Genomic DNA, 16,729 nt, shown 5'->3' with positions numbered 1-16,729 from the left:
CTTGATATTTGGCCTGAGTATAATGGATGTTATATGGATGGGTTTAGTCGGTTTGGCAAGTCATAGCTATTTATTTGGGATGCGTGATGGTATTAACATTATTGGAAATGCAATGAACTCACAAGTACCAGACTATATGATCTCTTTTCAATATAACTAGTATACTTCACTCTAAGATAGATATATAGATACATAGACTGAGATAGATTATGGTGATACCTTCATAATCTTCAAGAATACCTCTTATTTGAAGGTATTTTATCACTTTGTACTAGGCATTTAAAATTCTAACTATAGAAATTTCTTTAAAATTTAGAAAAATAAAAAAAAGGTTTAGAAAGATACAAGAACAAATGATAGTACATTTGCCACCTTTGGATATTATAAGAAAATGATTAGTTAATGTTTGATAGATAACGTTTCAGCTTAGAAGAAACCACTAATATAGATCACATATATAGATCACATATAGATATAATCGTTACAAAATGGTTTTAGAAGCTACTGTTTTAATTGTTGATAATTCTGAATATTCCAGAAATGGAGATTTCCCTACTACAAGATTTGAAGCTCAAATGGATTCTGTTGAGTTTATTTTCCAAGCTAAAAGAAACAGTAATCCTGAAAATACTTTAGCTTTAATTTCTTCTGCTGGTGGTACAAACCCTCAAGTTCTATCTACTTTTACCTCTGAATTTGGTAAAATTTTGTCGGGTTTAAATTCAATTCAAATTGATGGCAGTTCATCTTTGTTGAATTCTATCCAAATAGCTCAATTGATTCTAAAACATCGTCAGAATAAGTTACAACATCAAAGAATCATCATTTTTGTGTGCTCACCAATCCAGGATTCTGAAAAGGAGAGTTTGTTAACATTGGCCAAAAAATTGAAGAAAAATAACATCGCTATAGATATTATAAATTTCGGTGAAATTGATTCAAATACTACTTTCTTACAAGATTTCATCTCAACTGTAAATAATACTAATTCTACAGATGATCAAAGCCATTTACTTACTGTCCAACCTTCTGCTGCAAGATTACTATATGAGAATATTGCATCTTCGCCAATAATAATGGAACATAACAATGGTACTAATATGATGGGTGGTTCAAACTTTGACGATAACTCATTTATGGATTTTGGCGTAGACCCTTCAATGGACCCTGAATTAGCAATGGCATTACGTCTATCAATGGAAGAAGAACAACAAAGACAAGAAAGATTAAGACAAGAACAAGAACAACAGCCAAAAGAATAAATAAATACTTTAATGATGATATAAAGAGAGCCAAAAAAAAATTAATCAAACAAGAGAAAATATAATACAATCTAATGCATTTATAATTTATATAGACTATTTATATATTCATAAAAATATCTATGTAAATTTAACAATTCCATAATCTTCCAAGGTTGAAATTAAATTAAACCCTTTCAGCAATTTTGATAGCATCTGCCAAGACACCTGCTGCAGTGACAGCTGCACCAGCCCCAGCACCTTGTACAATAACTGGGTTAACGTATCTCTTAGTCTTAATAGAGATAACATTATCAGAACCTTTCAAGGAGGCGAAAGGATGAGAATAGTCGTATTTTTCAATACCAACAGAAACTTTGTTGTTTGGAACATCGACTTTACCGATGAATCTCAATACTTTGTTTTCTTTGGCAGCTTCTTCCTTCAACTTAGTCAATTCATCATCATATTCTGGTAATTTAGCCATAAATTCATCCACACTTTCTACACTTTCTAATGGCTTTGGAATTAAAGATTGAACAGGGAATGAAGTTGGAGATTCAATTTTCAAACCAGAAATTCTAGAAACAATAGTAACTTTTCTAGCAACGTCCAAACCGTTTAAATCATCTCTTGGATCTGGTTCAGTGTAACCTGCTTGTTTAGCGACTTTCACAACGTCAGAGAATTTGATATCGTTTGGAGTGGCTGTAGAAAATTCATTAAAGATATAAGATAAAGTACCGGAAAAGATACCTTCAATTTTTTCAACTTCATCACCAGTTTGAATGAAATCTCTCAATGGACCTAAAATTGGCAAACCAGCACCAACAGTAGCTTCATGATAAACTAAACCATTGCCTGGATTACCAGAGAACAACTTATTCCAAGTATCCAAATCAGAGGAGAAAGCTTTCTTGTTTGGAGTAGCAATAGAGATACCACTTTCAACAATTTTTGGATAAAATCCTGCAATATAAGCACTAGATGTATTATCAACTAAAATAGCAGGTAAAGGAGACTTTGATAGAAACTCAATCAATTTTTCTAATGGTAAAGTTTCTTGCTTAGAATTTGATAGAGTTTGAGACCAATTGGAATCCAATTGCAATGGAGAGTAGTCTTCGGAAATCAAACTGTTCTTTGATTCAGCAATAACAATTAAATTATATTTAATTGGTGCCTTCATGGCAATGATTTGGTCTAAAAATGCAGAACCAACAACACCTGCACCAATAACAGCAACATTAACTTCCTTTTGAGCCATCGTTTCCAGAGTACTTGACTTTATTTTTTTGTTTGCTTGATTGTATATATGAATATTTGACTAAATATATTGAAATTAATTTTTAATCTTAAAACTTAAAAGTTAAATAAGTATTCGTAAGACCATATTCAATTCCATCATCATCATAGCTATCATCTTTATTTTCTGATCGATTCAGGTATTAGTCAATTTCGAATTCAAAAAAATTTTCCGACCTTTGTACGAAACATTCTTCGAGAAATTATAAATTCCTGATATTTAAGAACTTTCCGTGAATTACCATTGCCAGCTAAGTTTGAAAATATAGTAACTGATAGTCAGTCACATCAACGCCCATAGTACGATGACATAAATAAACAGTCGAACATATGAAACTATGAAACTATCGAATTATCAAACTATCAAGCTATCGGGATATTCTAATCTAGATAATATGTTAGTGTAAGTGCTTATTGATATTATTTTTGATGTTCTTGATGTGTATTTGCTTGACAGTGTCTAAAAAAATGATTTTCACGGTTAAAGTATAAGTTTGCTAATAGCAAAAACTAAGTTAAATTCTTGCTAATCTAGAGTTTATATATAATAGTTTTTATAGATCAACTATTATTAAGCCAGAAAAGGGTTCTTGTTCATTTGTTGTCTACTATTTTACTTTTATTTTATTTTACCTTTTTGCTATCATCTTGATTCCCGTAAAATCAGGTTTGATATCAAATAAATATTTAGTGGTATAAATATGAACTTTTGTGTTTCCCAAAAGATCATCTTGATTTAATGACATTTCCCAAATACATACATAAAGATATATGTATTTATCTGCTTTCTAGACTTTGGCTAAGGGAAATATAAATGACATTTAGTAGAAAAATGAAGTCAGAGTTTCGTAGAGTTAAATTTAAATTTAAATATGCTAACGCTAAGCTTCATTCGAAGCATCATTCTAAGCGTACCTCTTCATTTAATGGAATTACCTTAATTTCAGCTGGTACTGCAAAGGAGAGCTTTGATAATAGTATTTGGCTATCAAATGGTTCAGGTTCCTCTAGAAAACTCGACAGCTTACAATATTACAAAGTAGAAAGCTCTGAGTGCAAATGTCAATGTCACATCAACAATACAACGGAACAATCATTTCACAGCTCTGCATGTGTGTCCAACTGTAACAAATCAAATGAAGAATATAAAAAATATTTGGTTGGTTTATTGCATACTTTTAATTCATTTTAAATTGACATTTCAATTGACTATATATGAAGAGATTTAAATATAAATAGGAATTTTTAGAAAGAAGTAGTTAAATTGAGATGTAAAATATGTTGATATTTACAGTATAATTTAGTTATTTACAAAATGAGTTAGAAAACACAAATATATTTATTTATATGGCGTGGTATCTTTTTTATAGAATTCAATTATTATACAGAATGAGTGCCGGTATTACAAATCAAGATATAAACATTCACATTTTTGTCATTTCTGGATTTGCATGCTAGCCTATTATCGTTCATATATAAATGGAATATGATATTGAAACAGAATATTTTTAGTAAAGATTTTAAGGTAACAACAGATCAATATTACTGCTTATATTTGATTTCTTTCAAATGATATATACGAAATATTCTCTATTGCTAATTTTTGATATCCTTGAAAAATCATGGATTATATCAAAACATCCGATTGAATCAATACTTTTCAAAAATAATTAATCAACTATTAAAATAGTGTCGTTTCCAAGAACCTTGGGATTTTTGAATAAATATCTTCATGCCTTTATAATGTCACGAACTTGTCATTCGTTTTTTGTGCAGCATTAACAAGTGTTTATTGACATCAAAAGTCAATGGTCGCTGGAAACAAGAAAATTAAGTTTCGGATAACCCATTTCAAACAAATAGGAAAATATAAAGGAGGGAATGTCGATGGTTTTGAGAAGCGAAGTAAAATATAGAAGGTAACTAAGAATTAGATTTTAGGTACTTTTCATGAGTAAGTTTTGTATTGAGGTATTTCGTGAAGGATTTAGGTTGACAAAAGTTAAAAATCTTTTTCTTAGTTAGTCCACTTTTAAATGAAGTCAGTTATCAAATTAAAATGTATGTTTGTAATCAAAAAATTAATTATTACTATATTTCAGTGAAAGCAATGATTCTTTACTTTTAATGATATCTACTTTTTTAGGTATATATATATATATATATAGATAGATTTGAAATTTCAAGTATGAAAGAATGTTCTAATGAATGAAATTTTATATATTTCTATTAATGCCGTACAACTATACCAATAATAAATAAATATAACTCATCTACAAAATGCATTTTTATTAAATTAATCATTCGAGTGATAATTGAATTTCATTCGAATTTCATAGTTCCTTTGAAACCAGTATATATACGTTGATAAAGTAAATTATGGAAAATTAATTGGAAAATTATTATGTTCATTAAATTAAGGAGATAAATGTTATTACAAAAGGATGATGTATTCCCAGTACCTACTATTTTGCTACTTCATTTGCATTTTTTAAACTTCTTCTACCAAATACGAACTTTACTATCCGCTATTTTATATTAATGAAATAATAATATTGACGTGATATTACAACTTTTAAATATTATGGGTTATAGAAAGTGACATAAAAAAAATCAACATTACGTAATATAGTTATAACTGGATATAGATTTTTAACGATAGAGATAGCATTTTAATAAAATGCTATGATGCTCAAAAAATAAAGTGAATAATATTGGTTATATTTCTATAGCTATAAGAAATAATTCTGATATTTTTTTACGTTATTCCATTGGGACTCTAATAATATATTATAGACAGTACTTAGTTTTTCTGGCCTTCTTATTAATTGTATTATTATATTTTTTAATAATAAAAAGGTTTGTGGTATGAATTGACACTGCTGAATTATTTCATTATAATTTAGCACAAATAAAAAACTGCGAATTAAAGTTTTGAATTCATGTTCAAGATACAATTCTTCATGAATGGGGTGTGGTAAAATTTGGTTATTTCCAAGTTCATCTCTAGGTTTTGTGGATTTTGTGAATCATGTTGTTTAATTGACAATTTATATATATATATATACTGTTACTGCATTCACAAATGACAGTACTAAATAAGTACATACATTAACCTGAGTCGGAAAGATTATCAACATGAATAAGTGGAAAAAATGATACTGTAAATATTGTTTCTCTTATGTACATTGTAGTCGTTTAAAAAACTCCGGAAATGACATTTTATTTGATAGATCTGAAAGAAAATATAAATCCCTTAATATTCCAATATCACAAAACTAAAAAGCAATTAATATAGGGAATCACTTATACCAATGGATGCAGTTATATAGTGTCCAGCAATTCTGATTAATATTGGCAACTATAAGGATACATAATCTGAACTTGAACTTGATTGTTCTAATGAAATAATAAAAGGACAGTGAGTAGTTCATTGAGTGTGGATAAAGTTGTATTATTTATCTGATTTAACGCAAGAATAATAATATAATTATTATATTGTTGACAAACAGTAATTCAGTTCTGATGCTTCTGATGTGGAAGAGAAAACTGTCGATTATAGGTTTAATACGTTATATAGATTGATATATATATATATATATAAGGATGACAAACAAAAATCTAGTTAATGTATGGTATAGTTAAAACTTAGGTTAGAGCTAAAAAATGAAAAATATTAAATTAGACTTTAAATAGAAAGATGTATGTAAGAAGTAAGATATACTAATTATTTAAGTCAATTTTGGTGGAAATATTTTATTGAGTGCATGTTAGATAATTGTTAATACATCCTCTCTGCGGTAGAATATTTTCGGAGTTTTGCTGCAGAGAATTCTACTTTTACTTATGATTCTAAGGGGTTCGCTTAAAATTCACTTGGTAGTAAATCTCTTACATTTTGTTGTCTTTTAAATTCGAGAAAAAGCCCAGGGTAAAGGACATTTCTGTTTTAGTTCTCCAAAACCTTGTCAGTCGTAAGAGATCTAATAATTTAACAAAAAAGGAAATTAATCCATTTCGGTATCCATTTCGGTTATCCTATTTAATTCATTTTTCCTTTTTCAAGTGAAAGAGCAACCAATTCTATGAAGAGACCATATATACATTTTTAGTGTTATTTTATCAGGTCGATCTTACTAGGTCCAAAGTTCTCTTTAATCGAACAGCCCCATTTCTTATTGTTGATTCACTATAATATAAGACTTTAATACATTTTTTTAGCCTCTATTTGTTTGAGTCTTGATAAAAAAATTTCTTTTTTTTATAACTTGCACCCATCCATGTAAAATTGTCACAAAGGGATTATTGGACAAACATATATTTTTTAGAAAGATTTCTTTTTATATTTTTTAGGGTCCATTTCTTGGCAAGTAATGATTCAAAAATTATTTGGGGACAAAATAAAGTAGTTGGAGGGGAAAGATGCGACAAACTCCTCTTATCAATTCACAAGAGGCTAAAAAGACAGTGTAGAAAAAAGGAAACTTTTAATATAATTGTAATTTTGTTTGTTATCCTATTGCATAATGATAAGATTTCAATTATATTAAACATAGGAAGATATATACATAATGATATATCTATGTTGCGAGAACGTTTTTTATCTCTATAGTTCCATCTTTTTATCTCTATAGTTCCATCTTTTTATCTCTATAGTTCCATATTTTTATCTCTATAGTTCCATCTATTTATCTATTAAACATCGATATATATATATATATATATATTACAATTTTAATAAAATGTTTTGTGTCATTATTGGTTTGAAGAGATTGATTTTAGAAGTAATTTGTTAAAAGGCCATACTGGTTACTTTTGCTATTTTGGTGTTTACTAAGGGGATATTTTGAATCCTTTTATAATCCATAAACTCTTTAAAAGACACTTAAAACCCACAAATAACAATCCCAACTACAACTATGAGGTTGGAATCAACATATCTACCAACTTTGCTGGTGCTTTTGGCTCAATTTTTATTAGTTACAGCTGACTCGACAGTCTACTCGAGAACTTACTGGACTAAAAAAACTCCTTCGACGTACTCAACGTCATATAAGACTAATGGTGTCCTCTTATATTATACTACAACTTATTATTGGATTTATACTCCTAGAGTAACAATCTCAACAACCACTACTTCTTTTAATACCAATGTTCCATCATTAGCAACTAGTACAATGGTTATTACTAGAGTAGGAAGTGACGGTTTTGAAACATATCTCACAAAAACTTTAGTGTACTATCCTATTTACACCAGTCTAGCAACTAATACTAAAAGAAGTTTCTTTTTTTCAAGTTACACATCTACCTATTCAACCTTGTATAATACTATTGTTGGAGACGATGGTTCGATAACAACAGATATAACATATTATATTGCCATTCCTGATCATCTCTACATTTCTACTTCGATTGATGGTTGGACTGGTCATTCAAGAAGGACTCATGATACTTCCACTGTTATTACAACAGGTAAAGATGGTATTTTAACAATCGGTACTGTTTACTATGTCTATACTACAAGAAACTCAGGCTTAACCACATTTATTCCATGGACTGGAACTTATACAACCTTCTATTCAACTGGCATGACCGTACTTGGTGGGTTCATCGGTGTTGGTCAAACTACCTCCACTTTATATTGGGTTTACACCCCATGTCGTCAAAGTACTTCCCTCATTACTACCTGGAGTTCTATAGATTATACGACTACATGGTCTACCTCCATTTTAACTACAACTGATGCCCGAGGTAATGCGACAACCAAGACTATTTATTTTGTCGCCACTCCAGTTCGTCGTGTCACATCTACAGTTTCAACAACAAGCAATTTTAGTTCTGAATCTACTTATACATATTCCACTATCTTTAATACTTTTACTGATGAGGAAGGCAATACCACTACAGAAACTAAATACTATGTAGCTATTCCCGCCAACTTTTTACATTCAACTACTACGGAAGGTTGGACTGGTTTATTTTTAACTACTCATGCGACATCCATTGTTGTTACTACTGGTGATGATGGTCTTCTAACCACTGGTACTGTTTATTACGTTTACACTTCTCGTCCACCTGGTATTTCGATAACTACGCCATGGACTGGTACTTATACGACTTATTATTCTACTTCAGTAAGTTCAAATTATTATATTGGTATACTTCTTGGTACTGCAACTTATTATTATATTAAAATTCCATATTATGAAACAATCATATGTAGTACGACATATAGTACACACAAGTATACTACCACTTATTCTACTGAATATACGTCTTTTACTGATTTAGATGGTAATGTCACTAAACAAATTATCTATCATGTTTATACTCCAACACGTCGATATACTAGTACTTATACTATCAAGAATAGTCCTTTTGGTGGAACACTAACATCTACATTTGCAACTTTTTGCACTACCATAACAGATAAAGATGGTAATGAGACTACTCAGACAACATATTATATTGCAATTCCAACAGATCTATATAAGACCACAACAACTGCAGTGTGGACTGGTCAATACACTATTACTTATAATATCAGTAAGACTACAGAAAGAGGAACTGATGGATATTCTACTGAGAAAACAGTTTACTATGTCCATACACCTACCCCTGATGGTGGTAAGTGGCTCACAACATATTGGACAGGTACTTACACAACATATAGTCAAATTGGCTATACAGTAGCTTTTGGTTTCAGCGGTATTTTCTTCGGGTTGTGGATCTATCCCCAATATATATTAAGAACACCGATTCGTAGAACATCTTTGTTCAGCTGGACTAGTAACTGGAATCTACAAACTATTTCTAGCTCTTCTTGTATAACTACCTTTGTCGGGGTCGATAACGAATCAACAACTGAAACCATTTACTTCATTTTTGCCCCTGCTCCTACAGTTTCGTCATTCATTTACTCACAAGGTACATTTACTTCTTCAACCACAGTGACCACATCAACTTTTACCACTACTGTTGGTGGAGTTTATGATTATTCATGGGCCATTGTGTATTATGTGGTCCTTCCTGTTGATGTTGAACACTCTACAGTAATGACACAATGGACTGGTACATATGTTACAACAAGCACCACTTTTGTAACAACTATTATCGACTCAAAAGGATTTTCTTCGATTTATACAATTTATGTTGTCCAAACTCCAGTGCTAAGTGCATTATATTCATATATTCCTTGGACTGGAACATACACATCAACGATTCAAACCAGTGTTTACACAACTTTGGATTACTATGATAACTTTTTGGCTTCCTGGACCCATACTATTTTTATTATTCAAACACCTATCTGTTTGTCTACTTCCTATGTTTTTTCATATTGGACAGGTACGGATTATTCAACTTATTCGACTGATATCGTCACAATAACCGATGTTTGGGGAAATGCAACTACAGAAACGATTTATTATGTTGTAACACCTACTCGTGTTATCTATACTCCAGAATTCTTTCTGCAAACTATTCAAGGTACTACTACTTTAAGTACCGGGGTTACTACTTTCATTGGTAAAGATGGCTTAGAAACAACCGAAACCATCTATTCCGTTCTTATCCCAGAAAATACAAGATTGAGCACCGTTTTTAGTTCATGGGATAAGGACTACATAAGTGATATATCCACAGTTACTTCTGTAGGAACTACTATTATTTATATCGTCACACCAATTGATACCGGTGTTATTATTTACGTACCATGGGCTGGTGATTATACATCCACGATTTTAACAACCACATCTTACAGTTATGGTTTTTCAAGTACGTTTTTAGGCGTTTGGGATCGTATTGTATATGTTGTAGAAACACCAATTCGTGAAGTAATATCTACTAGTTATTCTGCCTTTCCATCTCCAAATTTGACATCTACATTCCAAACGATTGTTACTACTATTATTGGTGAAGATAACGAAGAAACCACTGAAACATTATATTTAGTTTATACACCTTATAGAGCAACTAGTACCACCACTACCACTGGGTATGATCAAGAAGTAACACTGACATTTACAACTATTACAGGAACATTTACTGGTATTGATGGAGAAGAAACTACAGAAACTATTTACATTGTTGGAACACCTGACCATAATAGAACCTCTACGAGCTATACTGCTTGGTCTAGTGATATATCACTAACGTTTTCCACTTTTGTTACCACATACACGAATGAAAATGATTTTGTTATTACTGAAACAATATACTTTGTGAATACTCCATACCGTTTTTACACCACCACAAAAGTATCTGGTATTCCTAACATATCTAGGAGAACCTTCAAAACAATTCTAACGACATTCACTGATTCAGATGGTAACGTAACAACTGAAACGACATATTTCGTATACACTCCTATTCAAAAAACTACATCAACTTTATACACAGCTGTCGACATCATAGATGGCACTTTTACTTATTCCACCGAAGTGTTAACCTTGACAGATAAAGAAGGTAATGAGATTACAGAAAGTATCTATTTTGTTATGACTCCTATCCGTGGAAGTACTGTCACGTCTTTTACTGCATCTGGTTCCATTACCAGTACTTATTCTACATCAATTTTTACTACAATTAATTCTGAAGGTGATGAAATCACAGAAACAATATATTTTATTATGACACCTGCAAGGGAAATTACATCTACAACTTCATCATACTGGTCTTTAAGATCATTGTCTACATATTACACTTCCATTGGAACTATCACGGATAAATTCCTTAATGAAGCAACTCAAACAATTTATTTTGTATACGGACCTCATTATGAAATTACAAGAACAGATTATGTCGGTGGAGCTGTAACAGCTGATGCAACTGTTACAACATTTATTACGACATTTAGTGACAAGGAAGGTTTCTGGACTACTGAAACTATTTTTGTTATAGAAACACCATTTGCATCTTCCACAAAATCCTCTTACGAATTTTCATCATATTTAAATGGTTCTTTTGTAATTTCTGTTCCAGATTCTCTATATGAAAGTTCATTCCTATCTAAAAGTATTATGTACAATACCTCTTCTGTCAAATCATCCATTGATTCCTCAATTGCTTCCGAAAGCACTATGAAAAACAGCTCTTCTCTCGAATCATCAATGATAGCTGATAGTGGTTTTTCAAACAATACTTCTATGGAATCCATAGAAAAGACAGGTACAAGTGCATATAGCTCATATGTTTCAGATAATTCAATTATTTCTATTACTTCTAACTCCACTAAGTCAATAGAATCTTCTAATGCATCCACATCGGAAATTATAGAAACCGATTCTGAAAATATAGAGACTTACACTACAATTTCAAACAGCACCGTAAAAATGCCTCACACAATATCGGAAATAAAAACTGAATTAATAACACGACAACAATCGTACCATAAATTAGAATACACTTCCTTCGGTTCTGAAGGTAATACCACCATCGGTACAACCATCTACCCAGTCTCTCACGCTACTGAAAAAGAATTGACTACTTTCACCTACAGTTCCACCGACTCTGAAGGTAATGCCACCATCGGTACAACCACCAAACCTGTCTCTCACACTAGTGATGAAGAAGAATCAACTACTTCAGTCTACAGTTCTACCGACTCTGAAGGTAATGCCACCATCGGTACAACCACCAAACCTGTCTCTCACACTAGTGAAGAAGAATTGACTACTTCCACCTACAGTTCCACCGACTCTGAGGGTAATGCCACCATCAGTACAATCACCTACCCAGTCTCTCACACTAGTGAAGAAGAATTGACTACTTCCACCTACAGTTCCACCGACTCTGACGGTATTGTCACCATCGGTATTACTACTTACCCAGTCAATAACACCAATGATGAAGAGGAATTGACTACTTCCACCTACAGTTCCACCGACTCTAAGGGTAATGTCACCACCGGTACAACCACCTACCCAGTCTCTCACACTAGTGAAGAAGAATTGACTACTTCCACCTACAGTTCCACCGACTCTGAGGGTAATGCCACCATCAGTACAATCACCTACCCAGTCTCTCACACTAGTGATGAAGAAGAATCAACTACTTCAGTCTACAGTTCTACCGACTCTGAAGGTAATGCCACCATCGGTACAACCACCAAACCTGTCTCTCACACTAGTGAAGAAGAATTGACTACTTCCACCTACAGTTCCACCGACTCTGAGGGTAATGCCACCATCAGTACAATCACCTACCCAGTCTCTCACACTAGTGAAGAAGAATTGACTACTTCCACCTACAGTTCCACCGACTCTGACGGTATTGTCACCATCGGTATTACTACTTACCCAGTCAATAACACCAATGATGAAGAGGAATTGACTACTTCCACCTACAGTTCCACCGATTCTGAGGGTAATGTCACCACCGGTACAACCACCAAACCTGTCTCTCACACTAGTGATGAAGAAGAATCAACTACTTCAGTCTACAGTTCCACCAACTCTGACGGTATTGTCACCATCGGTATTACTACTTACCCAGTCAATAACACCAATGATGAAGAAGAATCAACTACTTCAGTCTACAGTTCTACCGACTCTGAAGGTAATACCACCATCGGTACAACCACCAAACCTGTCTCTCACACTAGTGATGAAGAAGAATCAACTACTTCAGTCTACAGTTCCACCAACTCTGACGGTAATGTCACCACCGGTACAACCACCTACCCAGTCAATAACACTAATGATGAAGAGGAATTGACTACTTCCACCTACAGTTCTACCGACTCTGAAGGTATTGTCACCATCGGTACAACCACCAACCCTGTCTCTCACACCAGTGATGAAGAAGAATTGACTACTTCAGTCTACAGTTCCACCGACTCTGACGGTATTGTCACCATCGGTATTACTACTTACCCAGTCAATAACACCAATGATGAAGAAGAATCAACTACTTCAGTCTACAGTTCTACCGACTCTGAAGGTAATACCACCATCGGTACAACCACCAAACCTGTCTCTCACACTAGTGATGAAGAAGAATCAACTACTTCAGTCTACAGTTCCACCAACTCTGACGGTAATGTCACCACCGGTACAACCACCTACCCAGTCAATAACACTAATGATGAAGAGGAATTGACTACTTCCACCTACAGTTCTACCGACTCTGAAGGTATTGTCACCATCGGTACAACCACCAACCCTGTCTCTCACACCAGTGATGAAGAAGAATTGACTACTTCCATCTACAGTTCCACCGACTTGGAAGGTATTGTCACTATCGGTATTACTACTTACCCAGTCAATAACACCAATGATGAAGAAGAATTGACTACTTCCACCTACAGTTCCACCGACTCTGAAGGTATTGTCACCATCAGTACCTCTACCTACCCAGTCTCTCACACCAGTGATGAAGAAGAATTGACTACTTCCATCTACAGTTCCACCGACTCGGAAGGTATTGTCACCATCGGTACAACCACCAAACCTGTCTCTCACACTAGTGATGAAGAAGAATCAACTACTTCCACCTACAGTTCTACCGACTCTGAAGGTATTGTCACCATCGGTACAACCACCAACCCTGTCTCTCACACCAGTGATGAAGAAGAATCAACTACTTCAGTCTACAGTTCCACCAACTCGGAAGGTATTGTCAGCATCGGTATTACTACTTACCCAGTCAATAACACTAGTGATGAAGAAGAATCAACTACTTCAGTCTACAGTTCCACCAACTCGGAAGGTATTGCCACCATCGGTACAACCACCAAACCTGTCTCTCACACCAGTGATGAAGAAGAATTGACTACTTCAGTCTACAGTTCCACCGACTCTGACGGTATTGTCACCATCGGTATTACTACTTACCCAGTCAATAACACCAATGATGAAGAAGAATCAACTACTTCAGTCTACAGTTCTACCGACTCTGAAGGTAATACCACCATCGGTACAACCACCTACCCAGTCAATAACACTAATGATGAAGAGGAATTGACTAGTTCCACCTACAGTTCTACCGACTCTGAAGGTATTGTCACCATCGGTACAACCACCAACCCTGTCTCTCACACCAGTGATGAAGAAGAATTGACTACTTCCATCTACAGTTCCACCGACTTGGAAGGTATTGTCACTATCGGTATTACTACTTACCCAGTCTCTCACACCAGTGATGAAGAAGAATTGACTACTTCCACCTACAGTTCCACCGACTCTGACGGTATTGTCACCATCGGTACAACCACCTACCCAGTCAATAACACCAATGATGAAGAAGAATCAACTACTTCAGTCTACAGTTCTACCGACTCTGAAGGTAATGCCACCATCGGTACAACCACCAAACCTGTCTCTCACACTAGTGATGAAGAAGAATCAACTACTTCAGTCTACAGTTCCACCAACTCGGAAGGTATTGTCACCATCGGTACAACCACCAAACCTGTCTCTCACACTAGTGATGAAGAAGAATCAACTACTTCAGTCTACAGTTCCACCAACTCTGAGGGTAATGCCACCATCAGTACAACCACCAAACCTGTCTCTCACACTAGTGAAGAAGAATTGACTACTTCCACCTACAGTTCCACCGACTCTGACGGTATTGTCACCATCGGTACCTCTACCTACCCAGTCTCTCACACCAGTGATGAAGAAGAATTGACTAGTTCCACCTACAGTTCCACCGACTCTGAAGGTAATGCCACCATCGGTACAACCACCAAACCTGTCTCTCACACTAGTGATGAAGAAGAATTAACTACTTCAATCTACAGCTCCACCGACTCGGAAGGTATTGTCACCACCGGAACCACTGCTTATCCAGTCAATCACGCCGATGATGAAGAAGAATTAACTACTTCAATCTACAGCTCCACCGACTCGGAAGGTATTGTCACCACCGGAACCACTGCTTATCCAGTCAATCACGCCGATGATGAAGAAGAATCAACTACTTCAATCTACACTTCCACCGACTCTGACGGTATTGTCACCATCGGTATTACTACTTACCCAGTCAATAACACCAATGATGAAGAAGAATCAACTACTTCAGTCTACAGTTCCACCGACTCTGACGGTAATGCCACCACCGGTACAACCACCTACCCTGTCTCTCACACCACTGATGAAGAAGAATTGACTACTTCCACCTACAGTTCCACCGACTCGGAAGGTAATGTTATTATCGATACCCGTATTTTAGAGTTGTCGGATGTTTCTGGTTCTTCAGTTGATATCACAGTATCGCTTTCGACTGTAACTGCCACTATATCTGATGGTAATGTCGTGACTTTGACTACTACGGTTATATGTTCTACTTCGGTAGCATCAACTAAACCAACAGTTAGCACTGGTAACCTTATTACGACAACCAACTCTGAAGGTCACACCACTGTTATAACCTCATCTGTTGCTAGTGAAACTGCTAAACCAACAGATAATACTGTTACCCACATTACTACAACCGACTCTGCTGGTCAAACAACTGTGATAACCTCATCTGTTCCAAATTCTGATACACAAAGTGTAACTACATTGGTTCCACCAGGTAGCTCTATGTCGACCGTATCATCAGACTTTAATACTTCTGCCAGTGATGGTGTTACATCATCTGGATCTAACCCATCTGCTACTGTAGGTATTTCATCTACTTATGAAGGTGCTGGTGTATCAAATAAGATAAGCAATTCCTTATCCGGCTTCATTGGTATGATTTTTATGGCAATTTTAGTTTAGTCTATTTAAGATTTATAACTACCGGTTTTAGTTCGTTGATATATTCACATATTGTATAAATAATCAACACAATATATATTATTTGTGCCATTTTTTTTTAAGTTAAATTTAGAGAAGAAGCTGTTTTTCGTCAGATCCATATTGAAATACTGTTCTTGTTTTATTAGCTTTATACTAGTGTATAACATCTTATGAACTTGAGAATGTTATATAATTTAATAAATCAAATGGAATTTGATGTTAGGTTAAATAATTTGTGTTCAGTGTTTCTATTATTATTATTTTTGTGAAATCAATATGATATTTATAAATATTCAACTGTTTATATATCATTAAAGAACTTTCTTTCTATGAATTATGTATATTATTGTTAAAATACATATATTGTTGAATCTTATTTGGTATTGAAATCAATAGTGATCAAAACATATTTTAGAATACCAATCCCATTATTAAGTATTTATAAATTTTATA

General features: G+C 34.0%; 3 protein-coding genes across 3 annotated transcripts; 2 read left to right on the top strand and 1 right to left on the bottom strand.

Moving 5' to 3' along the window:
- Nucleotides 1-488: 488 nt before the first annotated feature.
- Nucleotides 489-1,262, top strand: RPN10 (proteasome regulatory particle base subunit RPN10; the record flags this gene model as incomplete). Its single annotated transcript, XM_001644659.1, has 1 exon — nucleotides 489-1,262. The coding sequence occupies one exon, from the start codon at nucleotides 489-491 to the stop codon at nucleotides 1,260-1,262; it is 774 nt and encodes a 257-aa protein (XP_001644709.1).
- A 166-nt stretch (nucleotides 1,263-1,428) lies between these two features.
- On the bottom strand, nucleotides 1,429-2,508 carry HOM6 (homoserine dehydrogenase; the record flags this gene model as incomplete). Its single annotated transcript, XM_001644658.1, has 1 exon — nucleotides 1,429-2,508. The coding sequence occupies one exon, from the start codon at nucleotides 2,506-2,508 to the stop codon at nucleotides 1,429-1,431; it is 1,080 nt and encodes a 359-aa protein (XP_001644708.1).
- A 4,957-nt stretch (nucleotides 2,509-7,465) lies between these two features.
- On the top strand, nucleotides 7,466-16,255 carry Kpol_1024p1 (uncharacterized protein; the record flags this gene model as incomplete). The annotated part of the gene is made up of 1 exon (XM_001644657.1): nucleotides 7,466-16,255. One exon carries the CDS (start codon nucleotides 7,466-7,468, stop codon nucleotides 16,253-16,255), a length of 8,790 nt encoding a protein of 2,929 aa, XP_001644707.1.
- Nucleotides 16,256-16,729: the final 474 nt, after the last annotated feature.

Source organism: Vanderwaltozyma polyspora, genomic scaffold (assembly GCF_000150035.1).
Source record: "Vanderwaltozyma polyspora DSM 70294 KpolScaffold1024 genomic scaffold, whole genome shotgun sequence".
Taxonomy (NCBI): Eukaryota; Fungi; Ascomycota; class Saccharomycetes; order Saccharomycetales; family Saccharomycetaceae; genus Vanderwaltozyma; species Vanderwaltozyma polyspora.
This window is presented reverse-complemented; position numbering and strand designations above follow the sequence as displayed.